The sequence below is a fragment of the Rhinolophus hipposideros genome (genome assembly GCF_964194185.1).
Source record: "Rhinolophus hipposideros genome assembly, chromosome: 1".
Lineage (NCBI taxonomy): Eukaryota > Metazoa > Chordata > Mammalia > Chiroptera > Rhinolophidae > Rhinolophus > Rhinolophus hipposideros.
In genome coordinates this window covers 10,179,339-10,205,298 of record NC_138047.1, presented here as the reverse complement: position 1 = coordinate 10,205,298, position 25,960 = coordinate 10,179,339, and the positions used below count along the sequence as shown (strand labels likewise).

The 25,960-nt window shown below is 43.4% G+C and overlaps 1 protein-coding gene across 1 annotated transcript in view; it reads right to left on the bottom strand.

Moving 5' to 3' along the window:
• ASB13 (ankyrin repeat and SOCS box containing 13) overlaps positions 1-21,119 on the bottom strand; it is a 29,581-nt gene extending 8,462 nt beyond the window's left edge. Inside the window, exons 1-4 of the mRNA XM_081045639.1 lie at positions 20,690-21,119; positions 4,655-4,842; positions 3,252-3,402; positions 2,931-3,065 (exon numbers count right to left, since the gene is read on the bottom strand). Coding sequence (XP_080901765.1) covers positions 2,931-3,065; positions 3,252-3,402; positions 4,655-4,842; positions 20,690-21,038 — 823 coding nt within the window. The 5' untranslated portion in view covers positions 21,039-21,119. The remainder of the gene's footprint in view (positions 1-2,930; positions 3,066-3,251; positions 3,403-4,654; positions 4,843-20,689) is intronic.
• Positions 21,120-25,960: the final 4,841 nt, after the last annotated feature.

Sequence of the window (25,960 nt, the reverse complement as noted above, 5' to 3'; positions counted from 1 at the left end):
ACCTTCACTAGGCTGGGTTTGTTCTTTATTTTGTTTGCTTTTTTCACCTTGGGAGCCTCTCTAGCCTGAGAATTTTTAATTAAAAAAAAGTTTTTTTTCAGTTACAGTTGACATACAATATTATTAGCTTCAGGTGTACAACATAGTGATTAGACATTTACATAACTTATGAATTGATCATTCTGATCAGTCTGGGACCCATTTGACACCATACATTCTTATTACAATATTATCAGCTATATTCCCTGTGCTGTACTTTATATCCTTGTGACTGTCTTTATAACTGACAATTTGTACTTCTTAATCGCTTCATCTTTTTCACCTATGCCCTCAAACCCCCTCCCACCTGGCAACCATTCATTTGTTCTCTGCACTTCCTGGGCTTGTATGTCTATTTCCTTCAACAGGTTAGGGAAGTTTTAGCCGTTATTTGTTTAAATAGGTTTTCAGTCATTCTCTCTCTTTCTTCTCCTGGTACCCCTATCATGCAAATGTTAGGATGGCTGATGTTGTGCCAGAAGTCCCTTAAACTAGCCCCATTTTTTTTCCTTTTTTTGCAGTTCCAATTAGGTGTTTTCCTCTACCTTGTCTTCCAGATCACTGGAATCCAGATTGGATTCTGTTGCATCTAATTTACTATTGAGTCCCTTTAATGTATTCTTCAGTTCAGTTATTATATTCTTCATTTCTTACTGGTTCTTTTTTATGGTTTCTATCTCTTTTTTGAAGTTCTCACTGAGTTCATCTGTTCTTCCCCTAAGTTCATTGTGTACCTTGTAACCAGTGTTTTGGACTCAACATCTGGTAGATTGCTTGCCTCCATTTTTAGTTCTTCTTCTGGAGTTTTGTCCTGTTCTTTCATTTAGGACATGTTTCTTTGTCTCCTCCTTTTGGCTGCCTCCCTGAGTTTGTTTCTATGTATTAAGTAGGTCTGCTATGTCTCCCAGTCTTGGCAGAGTGGCCTTATGTAGCAAGTGTCCTGTGAGGCCCAGTGGCACAGTCCCCCTGATCACCAGAGCCAGGTGCTCCAGGATTGTGCCTATGTGGGCTGTGTGTGCACTCCTGTTGTAATTGAGCCTTGATTGCTGTTGGCATGTCAGTGTATGGATTTGACCCTCAGCCTAACTGGTTGTGAGGACTGGTGGTGACTACAACAGACAAGCTTATGGAGGGGTGACCTACCTATGGAGTGGGAGTCTCTTTAGCGAGGCTCTAGTGCCAGCTGAGTCCGCCTTTCAGGTATGTCGTTTGTGGAGATGGTTGGGTAATGCCTTGGTGTGGTCTGAAGCTGACTACCAGGTGTATTGGTTCTGGAGTTTCTTGGAATGGGCTCTGGTGCAGGCCAAGGTCAGCCATCATTTGTGCCGGGCTTGGGACCACCTAGTGGGAGCTACAAAGTGACCTGTGGTTGGTTGCCACTTGTGCTGGGCTTGGGACCCCTCAGTGGGCACCACAATGTGAGCTGAAGCCAACTGCCTCCTGTGCCAGGTTTGTGGCCACCGAGTTGAAGCTGTGTTCCAGGCCAACTCTAGCTGCAGCTTATGCCAGGATTAGTGCCACCTGATGGGAGTTACAATGCAAGTTGAGACCGGTAGTCACTTGTGCCAGGCTTATGGTCACTTAGTAAGAGGTATAGGGCATGCCAAGGTGAGACACTGCTTGTTTGGGGTTTGTGTTCGGAAAGTCCACAGCACACGCTCACAAGCTGAGGCAGGCCATTTGTGTGGAAAAGCCCCTGGAAGTGGCTTGGGTTGGGCACATGAGTTGAGTGGGACAGGGACTTAGGTATTCACCAAGGCAGGGAGAGAGATGATAGCCAGGTTAATGGAGAACTCAGATTTGGCACCTGTTGGTTGGGTGTGAGGAGGGCTCACCAAAGGCGCAATGGCGCCTGCCAGCACTTCCGTCCTCAGAGAGAGCTGCCCTGACCCCTTCCCCTCTATCGCTCACCCTGAAGCCAGTCAGTTCAGTTCCGGGTATGTCCCTGGCACTCTTCAAGCTGCCACCCTGGCACTGGAACCCAAGGCAAGTAAGTTTGTGAGTGAGTGAGTCTGTGTGCAGGCCCCTCAAGAGGAGCACCTCGGTCACCTGCAGCTCTCCATCTCACCTAGACGGAGTCCCTGCTGGTTTTCACAGCCAGATGTTATGGGCTCTCCTCTTCCCAGCACTGGAAGCTTGGGCTGGGGAGCCTGATGTGGGGCTAGGACCCTCGCTCCTCAGGGGGGACCTCCGCAGCTGAGATATCCCTCCTGATTCTTAATCGACACACCATCAATGTGGGACCCACCCATTCAGCATCTCCACCCCTCTTTCTAGTCTTAACGTGGCTTCCTTTTTATCTCCCTAGTTATAGGAGTTCTCTTCAGCTAGTCTTCAGGTGGTTCTCAGTGATGGCCATTCTGTAATTTAGTTGTGACTTTGATGTGGTCACGGAAGGAAGTGAACACTGTAGTAGCATTTACCTACTCTGTCATCTTGACCAGAAGTATCCTGAGCATTTTTAGAACACTCGACAACAACTAGGACTCCAAATGCCGCCAACCCCATTTTCCACTGGATCCCCATCTCTTTCTGATTTCGACGGCAACCTTATTAGGCACGTATTGGATGGTCCCCGGTGGCCACTAAAAATAATGATTGGCATTTGTGGAGCACTACTATGCACTGGGTCCTGTGGAAATGTTATCACAAATCCTCCCAACAAACCTGCAAAGTAGGTTTTATTTTTCCAGTTTTATAGATATAGAAACTGAGACCCTATTCTCAGCTGACAAACAGAAGGGCTAGCTTCAAACAGGGGCTGTCTGACTCTACCACCTAGCTCTCTGCTGGCATATGGTGTCGGTAAACACAACACACCTGCATGGAGCAGTGCACATATAAACATTAATGCACCTACACTGAACAGAGCAGGTATAAACACAACACACCTGCATTGAGCAGCACTTTGACACAGTCCAGATGCTCCCGGGCGCAGGCAACGTGCAGAGGGGTCCCAAAATGGCAATCATGTGCTTCCAGGTTGGCCCCAACGTCAATAAGAAGCCTCACACATTCAGAACTTCCTTAAAAGAAATGAAAAAGAATGAAAACTGTCAATGAACAAATGCATTTGAAATGACAAGTATGATAGGACCAGCAGCTGGAACAGGTAAGCCCCAGGCTTGCTTGCAGGGGAAGAGAGGGAGCTCTCTTGGGCCAGCCAATGGCTTCTAATTCCCGTCCATATGGCTCCCTTCCACCCAACTCACCGCTCATGCAGGCTTCGTGCAGTGGAGAGGCTGTATACAGGGGTGGGTTGACCTTGGCCCCATAGGAGAGCAAGAGCTTCACACACTCAATGCTGCCCGAGGCACAGGCATCACAGAGTGGGGTGCTTCCGTCAATGTTCCGGGCGTCCACCTCATGGGGAGGAAGAAACAGGTATCACAGGGCAGGCTAGAAAACCCACTTGCTCGTCTCGATGCACATTCATCTTGGCAAAGACATTTCTTGGCTCTCTTTGAGAAGTTCTTAGGTTTTCTAGTATGTGCTAAGGTGCCATGCCAGGTAGGGGAGTTCTCAGATGGAAAGGAACCTGGGTTGGGATGGCCTACTAGCCTCCTGAGCACAGGTGTCGTCCTGTCTGGGGCTCTCTTCTTTCTAGGGCTTATCAACTCAGCCTCACTCTCGCCACCATCCCAACACCTAATATGCACAAAGCACGCAAGGAGAGCTCCAGATTCAGGCTGAGGAAGGTGGGGCGTAAAAATGGGCTTTAACTCCAGCCTCAGCTAGGAGTGCCTGAAACTGCTTAGTGTGCCTTTTTCTAGTTGGAAAATCACACGGCAGAAAAAAGGCAACTCCCCAGCTGGCAGGTTCTGCTAAGAATTTGTTCAAATTCATCTGCTATTTGGGTACATGCTGAAGCTTGTTCCCTTTCCTCCTGAACCGCCTTCATGGCCAAACTTTGGGGAAAAGTAAGCAGTACACCGTGAAGCCTGACCCTGGAGCCTGCATTCTCCGATGCAATCCATCCCAGCAGCGTCCCGGCCAGCCCCTGTCAGCTCACACAGCGCACTGTCAAATATCCAGCAATCCCGCCAGCCAGAATGCCCTGGGTATGGCATGAGTCCTTACACCAGGGAAAGCAGCAAATCAGAATCTTGTTTATGTTCCTTTTAACCTTTTTTTCCAGAGAGCAGTGTGCCAGCATCCCACTTAGTCATCCTGCTCTCTGAGCCCAAATGGCAGCACTTCAGCCAATGCCCCACCAGCTCTCCAGAGAGCCTGTGTCTGCGATGTACTCGGCCTGTTAGGCCCCCTGCCCAGTGCAGGGCAGGGCACTCCTTCCACCATTTTGCTAAAACTGCCTTCCCTTTTACCGCCAGTGACTCCCCTACCAGCCAAGTCCATGGCCACACTGACTGGTCCTAGTGTGCGGTTGACAGAAAGGGCCCCTCCCCGCCCTTGGTTCCCACCGTGCCTCATTCTGGCTTCTGCTTTCCTTTTCTTCTCCTTTCCTGCAGGGGTTTCTTTCCTTTCCAAGCATTTGCAAATCACAGAACGCTAATTCAAAAACCCTCTTTTCTTCCCTCTATATGCCACTTGACCTTGTCCCATCGATGCCCACAGCCACAGCCAGTCTCGCGGGGTGTCCTGAAGGGCCGCTCACCTGGGCACCAGCGGCCAGCAGCAGTTGCACGCACTGTGCCTGGCCTTGCAGACTGGCTGCGTGCAGGGGCGTGATGGAGTCCACCATGACCTGGTTGACACAGGCGCCATTCTCGATCAGCTGCTGCAGCTGCAGGGCCTCGCCACGCTGGGCAGCCTCGTGCACGGGGGTGCGTTCCACCCAGAAGCCTGGAAAGGCAATGGACCTAATGATGAGACCATGCCACTTCTACGAAGGTCAGACAAATACACTTACAACTCCAGAGACCTCTTATGAAACTCAGACACAACGCGTGATCGTGTCGTTGGTCCAAATACTCCACTCAAAGTCCCGGAGACTGGACTTTGGCGAGTCTTTGGCGGCATATGAGGGCCTTCGTAATGGGGCCTTGCTCCCCTCCTCGGCCCCTCTCCCACACCACCACACAAGCCTCTGTGCCGTCACACTGGCAGCTCATCACTGCCCCTGCCATGTCACACCCGCATCTCCTTGAATGTATTCTCTGCCTGAAATGCCCACCTTCACCCTGACCCCAAGAGTCCATCCTGCAATCTACTGTTTAGACACCTGCATATTCCACATGAGCCCAGTTGAAATACCTCCTTCTCAAATATATGGTGATGGAAGGAGAACTGATTCTGGGTGGTGAACACACAATGGGATTTATAGATGATGTCATACAGAATTGTACACCTGAAATCTATGTAAATTTACTAACAATTGTCACCCCAATAAATTAAAAAATAAAATAAAATAAAATAAACGGACATGCAGAGAGGGATAGATGAGAGTGACAGAGACAGATGAGACTGCTGAATACAGACTTTCATGTGGCCTTTCTGTGCCTTGAATGGAATAGCCCCCATATCCTTAAAATCTTCTTTTTTGTTTAAGCTAGTATCAATGGTTTTCTGTTACTGTTACTAAAGGAACCCTAATTAAATACCCTGATTTCCAAGGCAAAAAAAAAAAAAAGAAAAGAAATACCTCCTTCTCTGGGAAACACTTCTCCCACAATACTCGCACATACACACTCATTTACACCGTCCTCCTCCTTGCCTGGGAGTGCCTTGAAAGTAGGGACCAGGTTTTAATGCCTCAATTTTAGCAGATCCCTCAGGATTTTCTACACACAAAATCATGTCATCGGCACATAAAGATAATTTTGCTTCTTCCTTTTTAATCTGAATGCTTTTTTATTTTTTCTTGCCTTGTTGCCCTAGCTTGAACTTCTAGTACAATGTTGAACAGGAATGGTGACAGCAAACACCCATGTCTTGTTTCTGGTCTTGGAGCTAAAACTTTGTCTTTCACCATGAAGGACAATGTTAGCGTGGGGTTTTGTAGATACTTTTTATCAGGTCGAAGAAGTTCCTGCCTGTTTCTAATTTGTTGAGTGTTTTTATCATGAAAGAGTGTTGGATTTTGTCAAATACTCTTTCTGCATCTATAACTATGATCATGCCATTTAATTCTATCAGGATGGTACATTATGTTCATTGTTTTCAGATATTAAATCAACCACACTTTCCTGGGATAAATCCCACTAGGTAGTGGTGTATAATCCTTTTTATATGATGCTAGATTTGGTTTGCTAGTATTCTTTGAGGATTTTTGCGTCTATTTTCATAAGTGTCGTATATCTTGTGATTGATGGATTTGTCTAGTTTTAGTATCAAGGTAATACTGACCTCATAAAATGAGCTGGTCAGTATTCTCTCCTCTTCTAATTTTTGAAAGAGTTTTTGAAGAATTGGTATTAAATCTGTCAATGTTGCATCAAATTCACCTGTAAAGACATCTGGGCCTGTGCTATCCTATATTAAGTTTTTAAATTACTAATTCAATCTCTTTCTTTGTTATAGCTCTATTCAGATTTTATATTTTTGAGTCAGTTTTGGTAGTTTGTAGGTTGTGCCTTTCCAGGAATCTATTCTCTTCATCCATGTTAACTAACTCGGCATACAATTTGTTATGGACTGAATTGTGTCCCCCATCCCCACCCCAAATTTAATATATTGAAGCCCTAACCCCTAGTACCTCAGAATGTACTCATAACTGTATTTGGAGATAGGGCCTTCACAGAAGTAGTTAAGTTAAAGTGAGGCCATTAGGGAGTGTGGGGGAGATGAAGGGAGTGCTGAAACGCAAAGAAGATTTGATTTCCACAAAATATATAAGCCAAGCTTAAGGAACTTTGTACTTACCATCTCAAGAAGGGTTCCCAGTGTGTTTCCCAGTAGTAATTAATAGTCACCCGTGGGCCTGTCTTGGGAGGTAGTGAAAAGTGGCTATGGGTTACTTTAAAGTCAATTAAAGGGGAGCAATACCCCAAGGGCAGAATGAGCATGGCATCCCTAAAAAGAGGAGAGTAGGACGAGGCCCTAGGACTTGCAGCAAGAAGAAAGTACAGCTCAGGAATGCTGGGCACTGGGGGTGCCTGTGGCTGAGTGGCAGGCAGCCTGGCATGGCTCCCACATGCAGCAGCTACCTAGAGAGATGTGGCATCTTCCACTGCAGGGAAGAGAGACGAATGAGATGTGACAAATGAGCAGTTCCTGGTCACAGAGGATGTGCAAATAATTCAAAATGATGACTTTGGTACTGGAGGAATATTTCAAGTTATGAGAACTTAGAAGCAAGACCACCCACGTGTCCAGGGCCAGTCAGGAAAGCATCATGGAGGAGGCAAGCTACAGTGTGTTTGTGTTTGAGACAAGCATGGCTTGTTTGGCTGTGTATTCCCAGCGTCTGGCACAAAATATGGCTCAACACAGATGCTCATATCCACCCACTTGTTTAAGAATAAGCGAATGCATGAATTGAGGGAATCACTAAAAAAAAATTATAAAGTCTGGACATCAAATTTTTAAAAGAAAAGCTAATTTTCTTTCTTTACGATCAGTCTACATGTATAAAGGAAATGCAACTTACTGGTAACCAGCGGCAGCCATGGAGGGCAGAGATCAGAAGCAGCAGGTGTGATAACAAAGAAAAGAAACTTGTGCACATCAAAGGGCACGATCAACAGACTGAAAGGCAACCTACAGAATGGGAGAAAATATTTTCAAATCGTATATCTGAAGGGGTTAATATCCAGAATATATAAAGAACTCCTGCAGCTCAACAACACAAATAATCCAATTTACAAATGGGCAAAGGACTTAAATAGATATTTCTCCAAAGAAGACATACAAATGGCCAACAAGCATATGAAAAGATGTTCAACATCGCTAATCATCAGAGAAATGCAAATCAAAACCACAATGAGCTCTCCCACAAGGACGCTACGATCAAAAAAACAGAAAATAAATATTGGCGAGGATGTGGAGAAATCGGAACCCTTGTGCATTGTTGGTGGGAATGTAAGATGGAGCAGCCACTATGGAAAAGAGTATTCTGGTTCCTCAAAAAATTAAAGAGAATTACCATATGATCCAGGAATCCCACTTCTAGGTATATATCCAGAGGAATCAAAAGCAGTGTGTTGAAAGATGCATGTACCCCCATGTTCACTGCAGCATATTCACAATGGCCAAGAGGCAGAAGCACCCAAGTGTCTGTGGATGAATGACTGGATAAAGAAATGAGGTTTATCCATATAAAAGAATATTATTCAGCCTTAAAAAAGAGGGAAATTCTGTCACATGAATGAAACTTAAGGACATTACGCCAAGTGAAATAAGCTTGTCACAGAGAGACAAATACTTATATGATTCCACTTATATGAGTTATCAAATTCATAGTGACAGAAAGTAGAATGGTGATTGCCAGGGGATGGGGGGTGGGGGGAGAAAGGAAGAGTTTACCAAGTGCAGAATTTCAATGTTGCAAGAAGACAAAGTTCTGAATATCTGTTGCACAACAATGTGCATATAGTTAACACTCCTGAACTGTAAACTTAAAATTACCATCTTAACCATTTCTATGTGGCTTTTTTTTTTGTTACCACAATTAAAAATGTTAAAACCATTTTCAGAAAAACGTAACAAAAAGATGGAGGAAGCCCTGGGAGTGGAGAGGTTGTCACCTGCAGCTGGTACCAACCACAGGCTGTCATCAACAGGAGACAGTTACAGTGGGAAGGGAGGGGCAGAGGGTGAGATGGTGGCCACAGTAGCCTCTGGGGACTCCAGGAAGGGCTGAGAAGCAAGGAGAGGGGAGAACCACCCCTACATAAAGGACATGGGGACTGCATGGTGCCCCACAGAGCTTTGAGAAGGCCCTGGCCCTTAGTGGGAAGCCCAGCTTTCACTCAGAGAAAAGGTGAGGAGTTATTTATCTTAAAACAAAATTATACATCCTCTTATAGTCAGTGAAGAAAGCAGGGGGAGACACTACATTGGTCTGGCCCCCTGCCAGGCCAGACCTCGGGCTCTGTTTCCAGCCCTGTGCTTGGACCCCAGTTCTGACATGATACCCCATCCCCCTGGGAGAGAGGCCCCCCTGGAAACCTGAGACCTTCCTATTCTGGCAAGTTCCTTACAGGAGAGCATTCCCCTAAACCCCAGCCCTGCCACTAACTGGTTTCCTAGCTCCCCTCCTTCCGTCACCTCCTTCCCCCACCTCACACCCACCTCCAGTCTTCCCATCCCTCCCCTGGCCTACTCCCTTGGCCCCTGCCTAATGCAGCTAAATCTTGCGTAGGTCATGTGGGGCCCGCACAGGACCCTTCAATTGGCCCTTTCTTCAGAATAAAATCCACACTCCTTCGCAAGCCAGGTACGTAGGCCCTCCAGGATGGAGTCCCAGACCTTTTCCCTGTCTTCCCCCTTCCATATCCCTCCCATTGGCGCCACTGCGCCCTCCCCCCACACACAGACACACACTGTCTCCAATATACTGAGCTTCACATGGCTCACACAGGGTCAAGTGGTCCAGGCCCTGTGCCTTTATACATGTTGTCCCCAACTGAAACGAGGCCCCCCAGCTCCCCATTCCCCATCCTCTGCCTGAGTGAGTAAATTGCTCCTCACCCATTAAGACCCAGTCGAATGTCTGCCTCTCCCGTCTCTACTCCATCTCTGTACAGATAGCTGAGCACACCTATCTCCCTGAACCTCATTTGCACTCCTCTCCCATCCTTCCTTGAGCATTTTTAGGATAGGACAAGGGTTAAAACCCTCTAGTTCCAGCACAGCACCTGATACACAGGTGTGGGATGAATGAACACTCTCCAAAAGCAGGTTTTACTTGCCAGACAACTTGCCCCTCCCCCCACAGTTGGATCTGCCTCCCCCCCCTCCCCCCGCCAAAGCACAACTACCTCCCAGCCCCTTACATGCCTGCTCAGCCCATGACACTGAGCCAGGTGCCAGAGTACCAATTAAATAGTCTGTTGTAACAAGAGCGAGGCCGCAGTCCTGGAAAAGCATCTGAGCACTTATGCCCCAGACTGAGAGCTGCATTCCAGCTCGCCTCTCTCCTGTGCTTTGATTTGAGGTCATGATGACACTTGTGTCATGCCTCGTGTTGACCAGCTGCTGGCAAGCCCAAGCTCGTGAAGGGTTAAATAAAGACCTTCCTCTTGAAAACCAGGAAGTTTCACCAATGTCCTCTACACATCTACTGCTGGGTGACAGTCAGTCAGTCACCCAAGAAGGAATGACAGGCGCTTGAGAACACGTGCCACTTTTCTGCCCCACAATATGACCTAATTGATTCAGCCTGTGTACCCATGTGCACCTTCCTAGCTCCCAGCTCCAGCACCTTCTTTGCCTTAGCTGGGGCTCCCAGCACCTCACATCTGAGGGCCCCAGACCCAAGCCCATCCTTCAGGAATTAAGAAGCCCTAGTTGAGTACTTCAAGTGTTTCTGCATCCACCTGCCCTGAACGGGACAGTATGTAGTGACCGAGGAGCCTCAGGAATTACCCAACATCTGCCTGTCCTTTACCATGAGCTCTGTGGCCTTGGGCAGGTTACCCTCTCAAAGCCTCAGTTTTCTCGCTTATAAAATGGAGATATTTTTGCCTCGCCCGCAGGGTGGCTGTGAAAACTGAATGGATGCTATTTTACACAGTGCCCAGCCAATTGTACGTGCTCAGTGAATGACAGACGCTATGACTATGAGAGGATCATTATCAACATGACTACTTCTGCCCGCCCTGCTGGGATCTTGGGTTCCAGCTTCACTATCTGTCCTTGTTCCATAATAAGCTCTACCTCGGATCCCACTTTCAGTAACTGGCTCCTGTGTGAGGCCCCTGCACTGAGCCTAGGCCCGCTTTACCTGCACAGTTCCTGGGCCCCCTGACACTGGATGGAGCCTGCATTCCCACCAGCTTCCACCAGCTCACCACAGCCAGCTGTTAAATATCCAGGAATCCCGCCAGCCAGAAGCCACTGGGGACTCAAAAATCAGCCATGGTGTGAGTATTTACACCAGTGGGAGCAGCAAGTCAGGATCTCGTTTTTGTTCCTTTTTAATTCTTTTTCCTCCAGAGAGCCACTTTACCAGCATCCACTTAGTCGTCACAGAGACCAGAATCCTGCTCATTGAGTCAAACAAAGAACCTCCAAACAAAGGGGCCTCCAAGGCCTCCCACCCCCCACCCCAGACAGCCTGCGATGTATGTGGCCTACTGGGTCCCTGCCCACATCAGAGGAGGGTGCTCAGCGGCCCTACCACAGTCTCCCGAGACAGGAACCCAGGCCAATCTGACTGAGCTGGCCCTGACCGTGACCCTGGCCCTGCTCCAGGCCTTTCTTCCCCCAGCTGGACCAGCCTCCCCAAGGGCAGCAGCCATGCTCTAACAAAGCGTGTTTTCCAAACACTGCAGAGAACACCTTTACAACAAAGCTAATCCAGCACACTGGCAATGAATTGGGGTCAACATCCATCCAGCACCATTGCATGTTGCTTGGGCTGGGAATTTTGTTCCAAGAATGTCATTAAGGGCAGCCTAGGGTCCTCACTGCAGGAAGGCCCTTCTCTGCCACAGCTGTGCATTGAAGATAATCTTCAGGCTCTGGCATAAGCCTTTCCCCCAAATATTCCAGCAAACATTCTTGACATGGTGACCTTCTGCCATACCCCATCCATAAATGCAGAGCAAGATGGAAGGGAGGGGAGGCCATTCCTGAGGGATGTAGTGGTCGGGACGGGCTCTGAAGCTACAGGGGAGATGGTTTTCTGAGACCTTCTCTCTGGGCCAACCCTCAGCTCTCAGGAGAAAGACAGGGGTCCTGAGTGACAGACACAGCCCCCAAGGTCCCAGAAGGACAAGGATATGTGTGTAAAAGCTAACAATGAATTGAAGAGCTGCAAGGACCTTAGAAATCCTTTACAATCAACACTTCCAGAAAAGTACGGCAACGTATGCCCATCCCTCTCACAGTAAAGGAATCAAAAAAGAAGCAGGTCATAAACCCATAAGGACAAACAGACCAGCACCTAAGGATGACAAATCCTACTCTGCAGGACACTCTAAAGTCCAAAGACACAATATATGTGAAAGAGCCTGGCACAAAGTGCATACTTAATAAACAGTGTTTATCAGGACCAGTAATTGTGACTAGTGCAGTCTGAGTTACAGTTTTAGTACCAGAATGTAGCAGTCACCTTGATTCTCGAGGGAAAACAAATCTTTCTTTTTATATGTAGAAACTTACTTGAGAACTGGGGCTAAGTGTTGCATTGCTTTTTTTTTAAAATCTTTAGTTTTTTTAAATTAGTTTCAGGTATACAAATCAATGTAATAGTTAGACATTTATCATCTATACCCCTCACAAAGTGATACCTCCCCAATCTACTACCCCTCTGACATCGCACATAATCCATTGCTTTGTAAGAGATTTTTTAGCAAAGTCTTTTTCAATGTTTTAATTATGAATAATAACCCAAGTATTGTGTATCGGTAAACATGAAGACAAATGGCATACAGTGTGGTTTTAAGATATGCTAAATTAGGTAAAACATAAATAGAAAAGTTTACCTTCCTAGAGACAAAACAGTCAAACTTGGTAAGAGAAGAAAAAAAGAAAGTGAAAGAGAATAAGTGAAAACGAAAGAGAAGTGAAAATAGATTACTACTAAGAAGTGAAAGACAGCCAGAAAAAGGAGAGAGGTAGGAGGAGGCAGCTTCTTAATGCAGCCCTTCTGCAGACCGGTCTCCCCAACACCATCACATCTGCTCATCTCCTGCTCTCACCAACTCTCCCCCTTTCGGTAACCACAGAGCACAGAGGGTGGGGGCTTTGCATGCTAACCACTGAGCAGTCATCCTCTGCCTCAGCCGAGGGACTTTGGGAAGTTTTTCCTTTGAAATCATCTGAGTCTCAGTTGTCTTATCATTGGAGATCACATTTCACAGGGCTGTTTGAAGGAGAAAACAAAAAAATGATGTACAATGCTTTGCCCAGAAAAGTACCTCAGTAAGAGTTTGTAACTCACTACCTGTGATTTCTTTGAGTACCTTCATTTGCCCTAATAGGCTTCTTTGGTTTGTTTGTTTACAAGTCCTCTTTGAAGCGCAATTTCAGGATAATCTTTAGGCTGTAAATATCTCTCTACCCATGGGGGCAGTGGGGAGGGAAGGGCTACAGATACTGACACTGAGTCTACAGAGAGCCCCCAATCCACTGAGGTCCCTACCCTAACTCCCTGCATGCAATCAAAGCATCTGGCCTGACTCCCAAACCTCTCTGCAGTGCTTCTCTCACAAACACAAATGCACAGCCAAGGTGTATTAGAAAAGAGATCAAAACAAACAGAACATAAGAACTTCTGAAGAAACTAGGTCAATGCAGGTAAAAGCGTCTAAAAAGCTATTCTCGATCCTTCAGAAGAGAGGAGAGGAAATACTGAAAAACTATCCGGGGACTTTCTAAAGAAAAACTCAAGGAATAAGAAAGAGCTTTCAGCAACAAAAAATATGATAGCAAAAATTAAAAACAAATCCAATAAAAGAATTGGAAAATGAAGTTCAGATAATCTAGAGAGAAGAACAAAAAGACAAGGAGATGGAAAGTACACAAAAAAAATAGTATGAAAATAAAGTTTTCATCCAGGAAGTCTTAGATCCAATTAGCAGGGGTTCCAAAAGCAGAAAAGAGAACTCTCAAAGAAATTACACTAAAAAGTCTCTGAGTTGAAGGGGAGGAGCCTATAAATGAGGAGAGTCCTATGAGTAGCCCGAATGATGTATAAAAAGGTCCACACCAAGCCACACTGTCATGTAATTTCAGAACACCAAAGATAAGGAAAACCCCTAAAAGTTTCTAGAGAGGGAAAAAAAATCACAAAGAATCAGGGTTCAGAATGGCGTCTAACCTCTTAAAGCAGTTTTGGAAACTCGAGGACAAGAGCCATGCCTTCAACATTCTGTGGCAAAAGGATTTCCAGCCCAGAATTCCAAACACAGCCAGGCTGCCAAGGAGGTGTGGAATCAAGGCATTTGGGGACAATAAGCAAGATCTCAAATAACTTGCCTCCTCATCCCTCTTTCTGGGGACCTTCCTGGAAGATGTGTTCCATCAAAATGAGGGAGTTAAATCAAGGAAGAGGGAGATACGGGACCTAGGATTCAATGTGGGAGAGAGATGATGTGAATTCCTGGGATTTTGTCAAGGGAGGCTCCAGAGTGAAAGGTGGGCAGCGGCGTCAGGAGCACCCTTCGAGGATGGAGCAGGAAGGGGCAAGCTGTTGGGGGGGTGTCCCCAAATCATCTGTGAGACAGGAAAGACGGTGGAATGGGTGGGTTGCCTGAGGTGCCTAAGCAGACTGAGAGGCAGCCTGGGAATAAGGTAGTGATTGTGTGTATAGAAAACTAAGCAAACAAAAATAAGTCGTTACCACCAAGAAAAGCAAAAAGTTATGCGAAGGGAGAAATGTAATCCTATCATGGCCAGGGGGTGAAGTATTCACAGTCATAATAATATCAATGCTGAATGCTAATTTAAACAACAACAACGAAAATGTAATTATGTTAGAGGATACCAGAGAGAAATATAAGGGAGTGAAGGAGCACCACGTGGGCGAGGGCTTCCTTCTCGTAACAAGAAGTCTGTAGGGAGAATAAAGTTTGAAAGTCAGAAAGTCACACTATCTGATTTGGTTAGACAAATGGAGGTAAACCAGATGAACAGCTAGAAGGGTTGGAAGAAAACAGAAATGTTTCACGCTAAGTCCTGTGGCTTCATTTAATTTTTTAAACTATGTACACTCTTATATCCATAAGATATTATAAATACTAATAAGAAATCCTTTATAATCCCTCATTTAACCCATGTTAGAAAACTGAAATAAAGCAAAAGACTTGCCTAAGATCACACAGCATAGGAATCTTTGCTGTTCAAACCACCCCAGGCTTCTGCGTGTCTGTTTTTGTGTGTGTCCTATATTTAGGAAATGGCCCATCTGAACATGGGACATACTTTCTGTGCCAATGCAAAACCAAAAACCATTTAGGGCCATTCAGCACCTCTGGGATTCTTGGCTCTGATTCCCAAAAAACAGTTTATATATTGTTGCCGAAATGGCCATGATTATTTGTGGCTTTGCCTTTCTAGCCCATCAAAATCAAATTCTCAAAGCTTGACCACTCACACAAACATCGAATAGATTTCAGTGATTTTTTTAGTGTACATACAAGAAGCACGGGTAACTCTAGGTTTACTTCTTGAACTGTTTCTACCTGTCCTTCTTCCCAATGGATTCTGAGTGATCCTTCGTATCACTGCAAATGTGGATAGCAGTCACTGACCCCTGACCGCCCCCAAGCCCAGGCAGTCTACCATTTCTGGAATTGCAAGGGCTTCCAAACATGGAACGTAACATAAGCTTTAGCGCTTCCCTGTCAGTCTGAACCTCTGGAACCATGCACTGAAACTCACCTCACACAGAGGGAAACTCCCAACAAAAAGACAGTTTTTTGGTATCTGACGCAGTGTAAGTACCTTTGAATGAGACCCCAAACTACCCAACCCACACAGAATTCTGTCATCTCATAGCAGGGTGTGTGTGTTTGTGCTTGTGTTAAAATTTTACTGATTCAGCTGTAACCATGATGCCACAGCTGAGCTCGCTACCTTGGAACATCTGTTAGTCTCATCAGGTATAAAAGGGCACTTTAAATGGCAGGTTTATTAAAATGCTTGGGAGAAGGCAGATCTCAGAGCACAGACTTAAAAGGGTTTCATCAGCTTTTGCCTATTAGTATTCTCCATCCGTACCTACACTGGCTATGAAGGAAGATCCAGAGAATTTAAATTCTCTTTATCATTTCTGTAAATTCTGCTTCTTAAAATAGCGGTAAGTGATTTCTGCATCTCGAAGGACCTACTTTTCAAGCTAGTCTTGTTCATCCATTTGCTTCAGTACACTGCTCCAGATCACAGTTTGGTGCTATTTAAATCTTTAGGAAGGTAGGAATAGGAGATGGAAAACATTTGCCTCCTCCCTTCTTTCTATCAGATCACACTGATTAAATTCTTGATTAATATTAGTGCTTATCTCTGTTTCTACTTCACCAATACAAGTTGGAGAGGAAATCTTTTAAAACCAAAATATGTATAATGTTTTCCAAAGGTGAGTCCCAGGAAGGCAGTCAAGCCGGGGCCTGCCAGCAGCCTGAGGAGCAAAGCCATCTATCCAACAAGCAAGGAGAAGGAGAAGGTCATGGAATTCCTCAGCCAGCGTTTCACAAAACAACTTCACAAGTCATATAAAGAAAAATTATTTTTATCCTGCCTTTTAATTTAGACACTGCCCTTTTATGCTCCAAATTCATTACTTTGCCCTTTTATGCCTCAAATCCATTGTAAAAATTACTACAGACAGGGCAACGTGAGACTCCACTCCTAAATTTGGAATAAGATTACCATATTCATAAGTCAGACTTAGTAGAGAAAACAGGAATCGTAAACCATTCGCAGAAGCAACTCACCCCAAGATATGGGCTGAAAACACCTGGCTTAAAGAACTTGGGGAGAAAACCCAAGAAGGTGGCTGGATGTCTCCTTGGGACAGCAATGTCCCAACGTAGAAGATTCCCACAGCAAGCTTCTACAGAGCAGGAAACTAGTTGATTAACTCTTCATCTTCCTGCTTGGCACACAGGGTCTCCATCAAAGATGACTATAGTTAAAAAAAGAAGCTTAAATCTCTCACCTTGCTGTTACATTCAGTTGCCTTCTTCTTGTGCTTAAGTGCTTGGGTTTACTTTACTTCCCTCCATCCTTCCCCCATCCCATTCCCATAGACCTGTTCCAGATTTGCTAAATTTTTAAGGATGTGATGGGCCAAGACTTTTTCTACTTCAGTGGTTCTCAACTTTGGTTGCATGTTAAAATTACCTGAGGTGCTTTTAAAATGTGTGGCAGCCAGGCTGTACCCCCAATTAAATCAGAATCTCTCGGGATGGGACCCAAGCATCAGCATTTTTTTGAAGATCCTCAGGTTATTCCAGTGTGCAGCCAAGATTGCGAATCAGTGTTCAGTGATCTCTCTATTGCAGGAAAACACTGCCTTTCCCTTCCTGGAATCAGCTTTCCAGAGCAGCTATCTTTTCTCCTCTCCTCCTGAAGGATCTTTATGGTCTAGCCCAAGACATCCTGCTCTTATTACTGTTCCTTAACCCCCAGCTAAAGAAACTCCTAAACCCTCCCCATTCTCCAAGGCAGCAAAGGTAAACCAAAACCTTAAAACTCCTTTGTACTGCTGTAGATGGCAGCTACTGCCAGCCACAGCGACTGCCTCGGAATCCCAATTGGTGTTAAAACCGTCCTAAATGGATTTCCTTCAGACATTTTTATTAGCAGTATAACACAGTGCCCAGAGGTTTCTCCACTAAAGGACATTTTTCTAAAGAGTTCTAGAATCCAGCTTTCTCTAAGGCAGAAATGGAAACACAATTTGAGAAAAGACTTTGAGAAGTTTACTTCTCAGCCAGGACACTGATTATCTAAATCTCTCAAGATGCTTTCAATACAACTGTAGTTTTTAAAAATCATATTCTACAGACACAGCAGAAGGATGAACTTATACATAGGTTCCGGGGCACTGGCATGCTCCTGACTGTGGACCCCTGAGGCAAATACATTTCTCACAGCAAGGAAGGGGAAAGGTACCTTGCGGAGAAGGCAGGTAGGTGGTAAAGCACTCCCAATGAAGGAGGAATATGTCTCTGTGAGTCCTCAAGTGATGTAGGGAACTTTGGAGTGAGTGAGTGACTACTGGGATCACGTCTCGTGAGACCGAAGAATGGAAACACGGACCCAGGAGAGGCAAAGAGTTTTTTAAAAAAGGATAGTTTATTGAAAGCAAAGAGTCAGGGCTCCCCAGCGGGACGAGGTCCTGAATGGGGGTGCCCAGTGACTGAGGCAAAAGCTCTTACTTTTATACCTTCCCTTGCCTGTTTGGGGAAGGGGAGCTGTTTGAAGAAGGGAACTGACGCCTTCTAATGAAATTCTTCTACCAGGTTTGTTCTGCTTGCGCATCCTGAAGGAATTAGCAAAATAACCCACTCTTATCTATCAGATCTGCTCCATTTGTCAGGCCAAAAGGAATTTTATGATTAACCTCAAGGCCTTGTTACATTATGTACTGGAGTGAAGGAGTGATTTCAAAATCTGGAGTTTCAGGATATGGCTGCCTTTTGTTTATTCCACCAGGGACCTCCCTGTCTACCTAGCGACAATGCTAGCTAACCTGTCTCACCAGGTCTCCTGAGAAACCTACCGCAGACTGTTTACCCATTCAGTCATGAAACTAGGCCAGCACTCTAGGTAACCCTACAAACTGATTAGAGATGAACCTATTGAATGGGGAAGGTATGCACCTTTTGGCGTAAAGCAAACAGCAACCGAAAAACCGAAAAACCCCACCTGGGTTTAAACATCAGCTTTGCTTCTTTCCAGCTGTGTGAACTGTTTCGCCTTACATTATCAACAATAATGACCTGTCTAGGGGCTGTCCCAGGGCTGATGGCTAGTGCCCGGCAGCTCTGTGGCTCTTAACGCGGTCCCAGGAGCTGCCTCTCCTTTTTTGCTCTCCATCTCACCTTCTGAACACCGTAGATGGCAGTGAACTGTGTTTAGAGCTGTTGGCTAAGTAGAACTGAAGAACAGCAGCAGATCACCTTGCTTAGAGCCCAAAGTCCCTAAAACACCCTTTCATCTTTGGCCAGCCTCTTACAACCAAGTCAGAAGCTCTTGAGGACAAATGCTGAGTATGGGGATCACTCTTTCAACTTTGCAAATAAAAACATACCTTACGTTAATAATGATCTGTATTACCTTTGCTAAGTTACTGTGTTTCCCTGAAAATAAGACCTAGCCGGATAATTAGCTCTAATGCATCTTTTGGAGCAAACATTAATATAAGACCTGGTCTTATATTATGGTGAAATAAGACTGGGTCTTATATTAACGTTTGCTGCAAAAGACGCATTAGAGCTGATTATCCGGCTAGGTCTTATTTTTGGGGAAACACAGTATAAACATGGGATTCACTTTGAGGTGTGACTTGCCCTAAATTCTTTGTACTGCCTTGATAAGGCTGTATTGTGAGACTCGGCAATCTTTACCTGTGTGAGCTGTTATAGTAAAAAATGGAAAACCTACACGCCTTGGTTGGAGTACACCACACACACACACACACACACACACACACACACACACACACAGAATTTGAGATCAGACTATTTCAACAGCCTTGTGATGGGCCTCTACTTCTACTACTCCTGAGATAGCAGTGTTGTTTTAGATTCAACACATTGAGGTTCTTCATCGGTGTTGAGAATAAAATGTCAGCAGGACAAACCTTGAAGAAATATATTAAAACAAAGTCAAAAATATCCACGAACCCCAGAAGCGGTTTATCCATTAGTTTAGAATGTGCTTTTCTTCTAAAGACACGTTCCTTAAACTATGCAGAAAACATGCTCAGAAGTTATGCTGTGCTATTGAATGCTCTACATGAATCAAAATATCAAAATATGTGTTTAATAGGCTCCCACAGCTAGCTAGTCACTCCTTACTTAATTGATCCAATCAAATATATATCACACTGGCAGGGTCGAAGTCCTGTGTTTACTTGGGGCAGAATGCCAAGTAAAACCAGATGTTTATTAAATGGCTTTGATGGTGTTGAAGGTGGCGCTTTTGAAAAATCAATGAAAATAACTTTGCCTTGCTATGACTGCAATTCCTCTTAAGCTAAATTTCCCCTCAAGATTTCTCACTTTTATTTGCATACTGTTTTCACTAGTGTAAACATACTTCCAATTTTGTTTTCTTTCCAGTCTTTTCAAAGCTCCTCTTATTCACCACAGTATTACTTCATAGGCAGGAAAGTTTGCTTCCCCAAAGAAATATCCCTTTGTCCTCTAATCCATTTCATCCTTGGGTAGCCCCAATGATAAGATTCAGTGAAGAACTGAGATCGCATTTCTTTACAGTGTGACATAATGTCACAAGGGCACATCCTCCTTCTGGAGCTGATTCCTTCTATCTAACCTGGGTGTATCTGTGGGATGCTAATGATACCGCTGCCACACGGCCTTCTCACAGGGCGCCTTCTCTCAGAGACCTTCCAGCTCCCACCCTGGGAGCACGAGCCCTGGGTTCGTGCCAGGGCTGCCCTATGAACGGTCCTGCATGGGCATTTCCTAGGTTCTTCTCCAGCTTGACAGTGACCACGCAGTACCACCCCCCACCCCCCACACACACAGCCCGCATCTTCCCCAAGGTGCGCAGCATTCTGATGGTTCTGCAGTTCTGAAGTCCCACTACTGTCGCGTCACAATGATGACCAGCCCTGCAACGCACTGGCCGGGGACAAGGAACAGACATAGAAACCACCTCTGAATGCTTGGGCTCACCGGACCCCACGTCTTTAAGGACATCACCCTCCCACCTGGGCCCACGAAAACGCCCCTGACGACACACTCAGAGGAGGGTGCTTCAAGGATCTCAAAGCCAACGTCATCGCATGCACCTCTCAGTCCCCGAAAGCCTGCGCGGGCGGTCCTCCTTTTGCCAGCCCCCAGCCGCGTATTCCTGCACCCGAGCCTCCCCGGCGCCCCGCACGTACCGACGTCACCCAGGAAGTAGCCGTCCGGCGTCCGGGGCTCCATGCTGCGTGCTGCCACGCGCCCCCAGTTCCGCGTCCCCGCGCGGAGGGCCGTGGACCGCGCTGCGGGCTGGGCGGGCTGACCGGCCTTGGGGCCGAGCGTCCGGCGGAGGTGGCCGTGAGCGCCGGGAGTTGTAGTTTCCCTGCCCCGCTGGCGCGCCTCCCGGGACTCGGGGCCAGCGCCACATCGTGGTCGTCTGCCTCCAAGTCTGCTGTCACTGCCGCCACCCACAAAAAATACGTGTCCATGTGCAAAATATGTGTCCATGTGTAAAATGTGCCCGTAGGTCCAAGTGCAAAGCGTGTCCATGTGTTTGTATGTGCACAACGTATCCCTGTGTCGACGTGCAAAAGTGTTCAGCTGCTAAAACTCCCTTCCATCCTTTGCACTGACCGCGCTCGGCAGAGCTCCAGAGTTCCTCCCTGCTTTAATTTTTAAAGACGAACTTTCTACGGAAGCTGGCATACTCCCTATTTGTTTCATCTTTCCAGGGAAATCATGAATTCCAAATTGTTCACATTCCTTGAAAAACAAAACGATTAAAAAAACCGCTACCCGAGTCTCATGGCAGAAATGAAGAACCTGTTTCCGAATGACTCCACGTTGGCAATTGAATAAGGGAGTTTTGTTTGCTTGTTTTTGTTTATTTTGTAAAGCCCCTAATAAGGTGCAGAACGTTTGACCTTGCCAAAGTTCGTTGCAGTCTCCACACACAATTTCTCACCCACGCTGACCTGAACTGAGCCTAAATGTAGAAATTAGTTTGGCCTAGAAAGTAAAAATAGGAATTGTTGAGTCTGGAAATACATAAGGACTAGCAGAGAGCAAAAAGGTTTTATCTGTCACCCTGGGCAAGGCTTCCCCAGGACGGGAATCTTTATCTCCAGTCCGGACAATGGGCACTATATTGAGAAGTGGTTGAGCCCTGTCTGTCAGAATCCAAAGGGATTGGGAATGTTGGGAATTGAGTACCCCAGGCCTAGGAATGAAATTTCAAGCCTATCAGGAATGTGTGTTTGTACTCTTTTTGCCACTTGTCTACTAAAATTAGGCTTTTGAATTTTTTTTTTTTGCAAATTTCTTGCATTCTTTACTAAATGTAGTACACTTTTGAATTAATGTATTTGCCATAGGATGTTTTCTCCATGACAATGCCATGATATTTATAAACCATACATATTTATTCAGATTTGTATACTTATGTGTATATGTATGTATTTATTCTATATATGTATGTATGCAGGTATTTGCTAAAACACTGCAAAACAAATATTCCTTATTATTAGCTTATGTTATAATTTTTTTCTTCATTTTATTGCTTGATTTCAAGAATTAATTGCAGAAAACCTTATTAAAGTTTTTATATATTCAGAAATATATTCTGAGAGTATTTCCCTTCTTTAATATTCAGAATGTATTTCTCCACCAAGAATCAGAATATGTATATTATTCCATTTTGTTCTTATTAAGTCTTTAATCCATCAGGAATTTGTTGCAATGTATAGGATCTAAGTTAATTTTTTTTCTAAACTGAAACAGAATTGTTTCTAAAATACTCATTAAATTCATTTATCTATTTTGTGTTAATCTCCTTTTATTGCATATTATGTTCCAATTATCTTTTTTATTTTTTGAGATATAATTGACATATGACACATTAGTTTCAGGTATACAACATAATGATTCGATATTTGTATATGAGTATATTGTTAAATGATCACCACTGTAAGTCTAGTTAACATCCATCACCACCCATAGTTACATTTTTTTTCTTATGATGAGAACTACTTTCTTAGCAACTTTCAAATATACAATAGAGTATTATTAACTATACTTACCATACTGTACATTGCATCCCCATGACATTTATTTTGTAGCGGGAAGTTTGTGCCTTTTGACTACCTTCGTCCACTTTGCCCACACCCCCATCTCTGGCTATCACCAGTTGGCTCTCTGTATGAGTTTGCTTTTTTTGTTTTGTTTTTAGATTCCACATAATTGAGATAATATATATTTGTCTTTCTCTGTCTCGCTTATTTCACTTAGTATAATGCCCTCAAGATCCATCCATGTTGTCACAAATGGCAAGATTTCCTTCTTTTTATGTCTGAGTACTATTCAGTTGTATGCATGTGTATCATATTTCATTTATCCATTCATCCATCAGTGGACACTTAGGTTGCTTCCATTTCTTTACTGTTGTAAATGATGCTGCAAAGAACATAGGGGTGCACATATGCATATCTTATCAAGTTTAAGTATTTTCATTTCCTTCAGATAAATACTCAAAAGTAGAATTGCTGAATCATATGGTAGTTCTATTTTTAATTTATTGAGGAACCTTCATATTGTTTTCCATAGTGGCCGTATCAATTTACATTCCCACCAATGGTACACAAAGATTCCTTTTTTTTTTTCAGTGTCTTTATTTTCATTTCTTTGCAGTAAGTTTTTAAATCAAGAAGTATGTCTCCCTACTTTGTTGTTCTTTTTCAGGATTGTTTATTGACTATTCTGGGTCCCTTGCAATTTCATATGAATTTTAGAATACCTTCTCAATTTCTACAACTTCATCTGGGAATATTATAGAGACTACATGTAACCTATATATCAATTTGGGGAGTATATCCATTTTAACAATGCTAGGTCTTCTGATCCATGAAAATGGGATGTATTCCCATTTATGTAGATTTCTTTAACTTCTCTCAACAATGTTTTGTAGTTCAGAGTATAAGTTTTGAATTTGCTACATTTATCCCTAAGTATTGTATTCTTTTGGATGTTATCGTGAATAGAATTTTCTTAGTTGCATTTTCAAATTTTTCATGCAAATGTATTCAAATACAATTTATTTTTGTATATTTATCTTGTATCCTGCAAACTTGCCAAATTCATTTATTACATCTAATAGTTTTTTAAAAACTAGATTTCTTAGGGTTTTCTATATACAAGATCATGTCAGCTGAAAATAAAGATAATGTTACTTCTTTCTTTTTAATCTAGATGCCTTTTGTTTCTTTTTCTTTCTTATTTGCCTTGGCTAGAACCTCCAGTACCTAGTTAAATGGAACTAATGAGAGCAGGCACCCCTGTCTTGTGCATGATCTCAGGGGAAAACCATGCAGTAAACTTAGTTGTTGTCTTTTTTTCTTTTTTAAAGAAAAAATCAGTATAACAAGGTTTTACACTTGGAATGGGGGAACTTTTAAAATTAAACACATCACTTTTGGATTAGATCTGTTCCTTATGATATTGGCGAAGTTATACAAATAGTTAGGCTGCACTGATGAAAGATTTCACTTTGTCCCTGGTATAATTTGCATTGAAATACTTTATGAAATAAACAGGTTTTACCAAAACTAATTTTAGCACATTCCACTGAGCAAAACTACCAAACTGACACTCCTTAAATTGTTTCTTAGGTTGAATAAACTCTGCTCTGTCTAGTTTAAAAAAAAAAAGACTTTCACCTTTAAATATGATGTTAGAATGGGTTTTTCATAGATGTCTTTATCAAGGTGAGGAAGATCCCTTCTATTCCTACTTTGTTGAGTGGTTATTTTCTGTTTGGTATTTTTTTAATCAGAAATGGGTATTGGATTTTGTCAAATACTTTTTCTGTGTCTATTGAGAGAACTATGTGACTTTTGGTTTTTTGTTCTATTGATATGATTTATTACATTAGTTAATTTTTTTGATACTAAACCTTGTATTTCTGAGATAAATCCCACTTAGTCATGGTTTATAATTTTTTTTTACATGTTGCTGGATATTTTGCTAGTATTTTGTTGGGAATTTTTGCATTCATATTCATAAGAAATCTAGGTCTTTCTTGTTTTGTCTGGTCTTTCTTTTTTGTTTGTTTGTTTGGTATCAGGATAATATTGGCCTTATAAAATGAGTTGGGAAATGTTTGCCTCTCTTTTATTTTTTGGAAAAGTTTGTGAATAATTCATAATAATTCTTTAAATGTTTAGTAGAATTCAACAATGAAGTCTTCTGTGTCTGGGCTTTTTTGTGGTTTTTTTTTTTTCTTTTTCTTTTTTTTTCTTTTTTTCCTTTTTTCTTTTTTCCTTTTTCTTTCTTTTTCTTTTTTTTCTTTTGCTTCTTTTTTCTTTCTTTTTGCTTTTTTTTTTTTTCACGTCCAACGGGTAATGTGCCGATGTCGTAACAAGGTTCGTGGGAGGCACATCTCACGCAAAAGTGTGAACACCCAATCATCACACTTATGAACTACAAAAGGATCGGTTGTGTTTTTTTTTAAATATTGATTGGATCTCTTCACTTGTTAGAGTTCCATTCAGGTTGTTTATTTCTTCTAGAGTCAGTTTTCAGTAGCTTTTTAGTATTGCTAGGTATCCATCAATTTCACCCAATTTATATAATTTATTGGCATATAGTTGCATATATGAGGTCTGCCAATTAAGTTCACGAACTCATCCTAGAAAAAGTGCTACATACCTCATTATTGAATATCACTACGGTCACCTTCGAAGTACTCCCCTTGGGGAGCTATGCACTGACGCCAGCACCTAGTTCAACCTTCAAAGCAATTTTGGAACTCTTTTTCTGAATGGACATCAGAACTGTCGTCGTATTACCCTTGATGTCCTGAATGTCATCAAAATGTCTTCCTTTCAGGATTTTCTTTATCATTGGGTCAAGAAAAAAGTCACTGGGGGCCAGATCAGATGAGTAGAGAGGGTGTTCCAATACAGTTATTTGTTTACTGGCTTAAAAACTCCCTCACAGTGCCCTGTGAGCTGGTTCATTGTGATGCAAGAATCATGAATTGTTGATGAAAAGTTCGAGTCGTTTTACTCTAACTTTTTCATGCAGCCTTTTCAGCACTTCAAATAGTAAAATTGGTTAATGTTTGTCCACTTGGTACCAATACATAATGAATATCTGATATCTAAAAAGGTTAGCAACATCATTGCAACAAGTTTGCAAACTTTATTGTCAGACTTCCTATTACTTCCTTAAAACCCTTTTTATTTTTGTAAGGTTCATATAAAGTTCCCTCTTTCATTTCTGATTCTAGTTATTTGAGTCTTCTTCTTTTTTTTTTTTTTTTAGTCAATCTCACTAAAGGTCTGTCAATTTTGTCAGTATTTTCAAAGAACTACATTTGATATTGGGTTTTTTTTTTCTATTGTTATTCTATTCTCCATTTCCTTAATTTCTATGCTAATGTTTATTGTTTCTATTTTACTGCTTGTTTTAGGTTT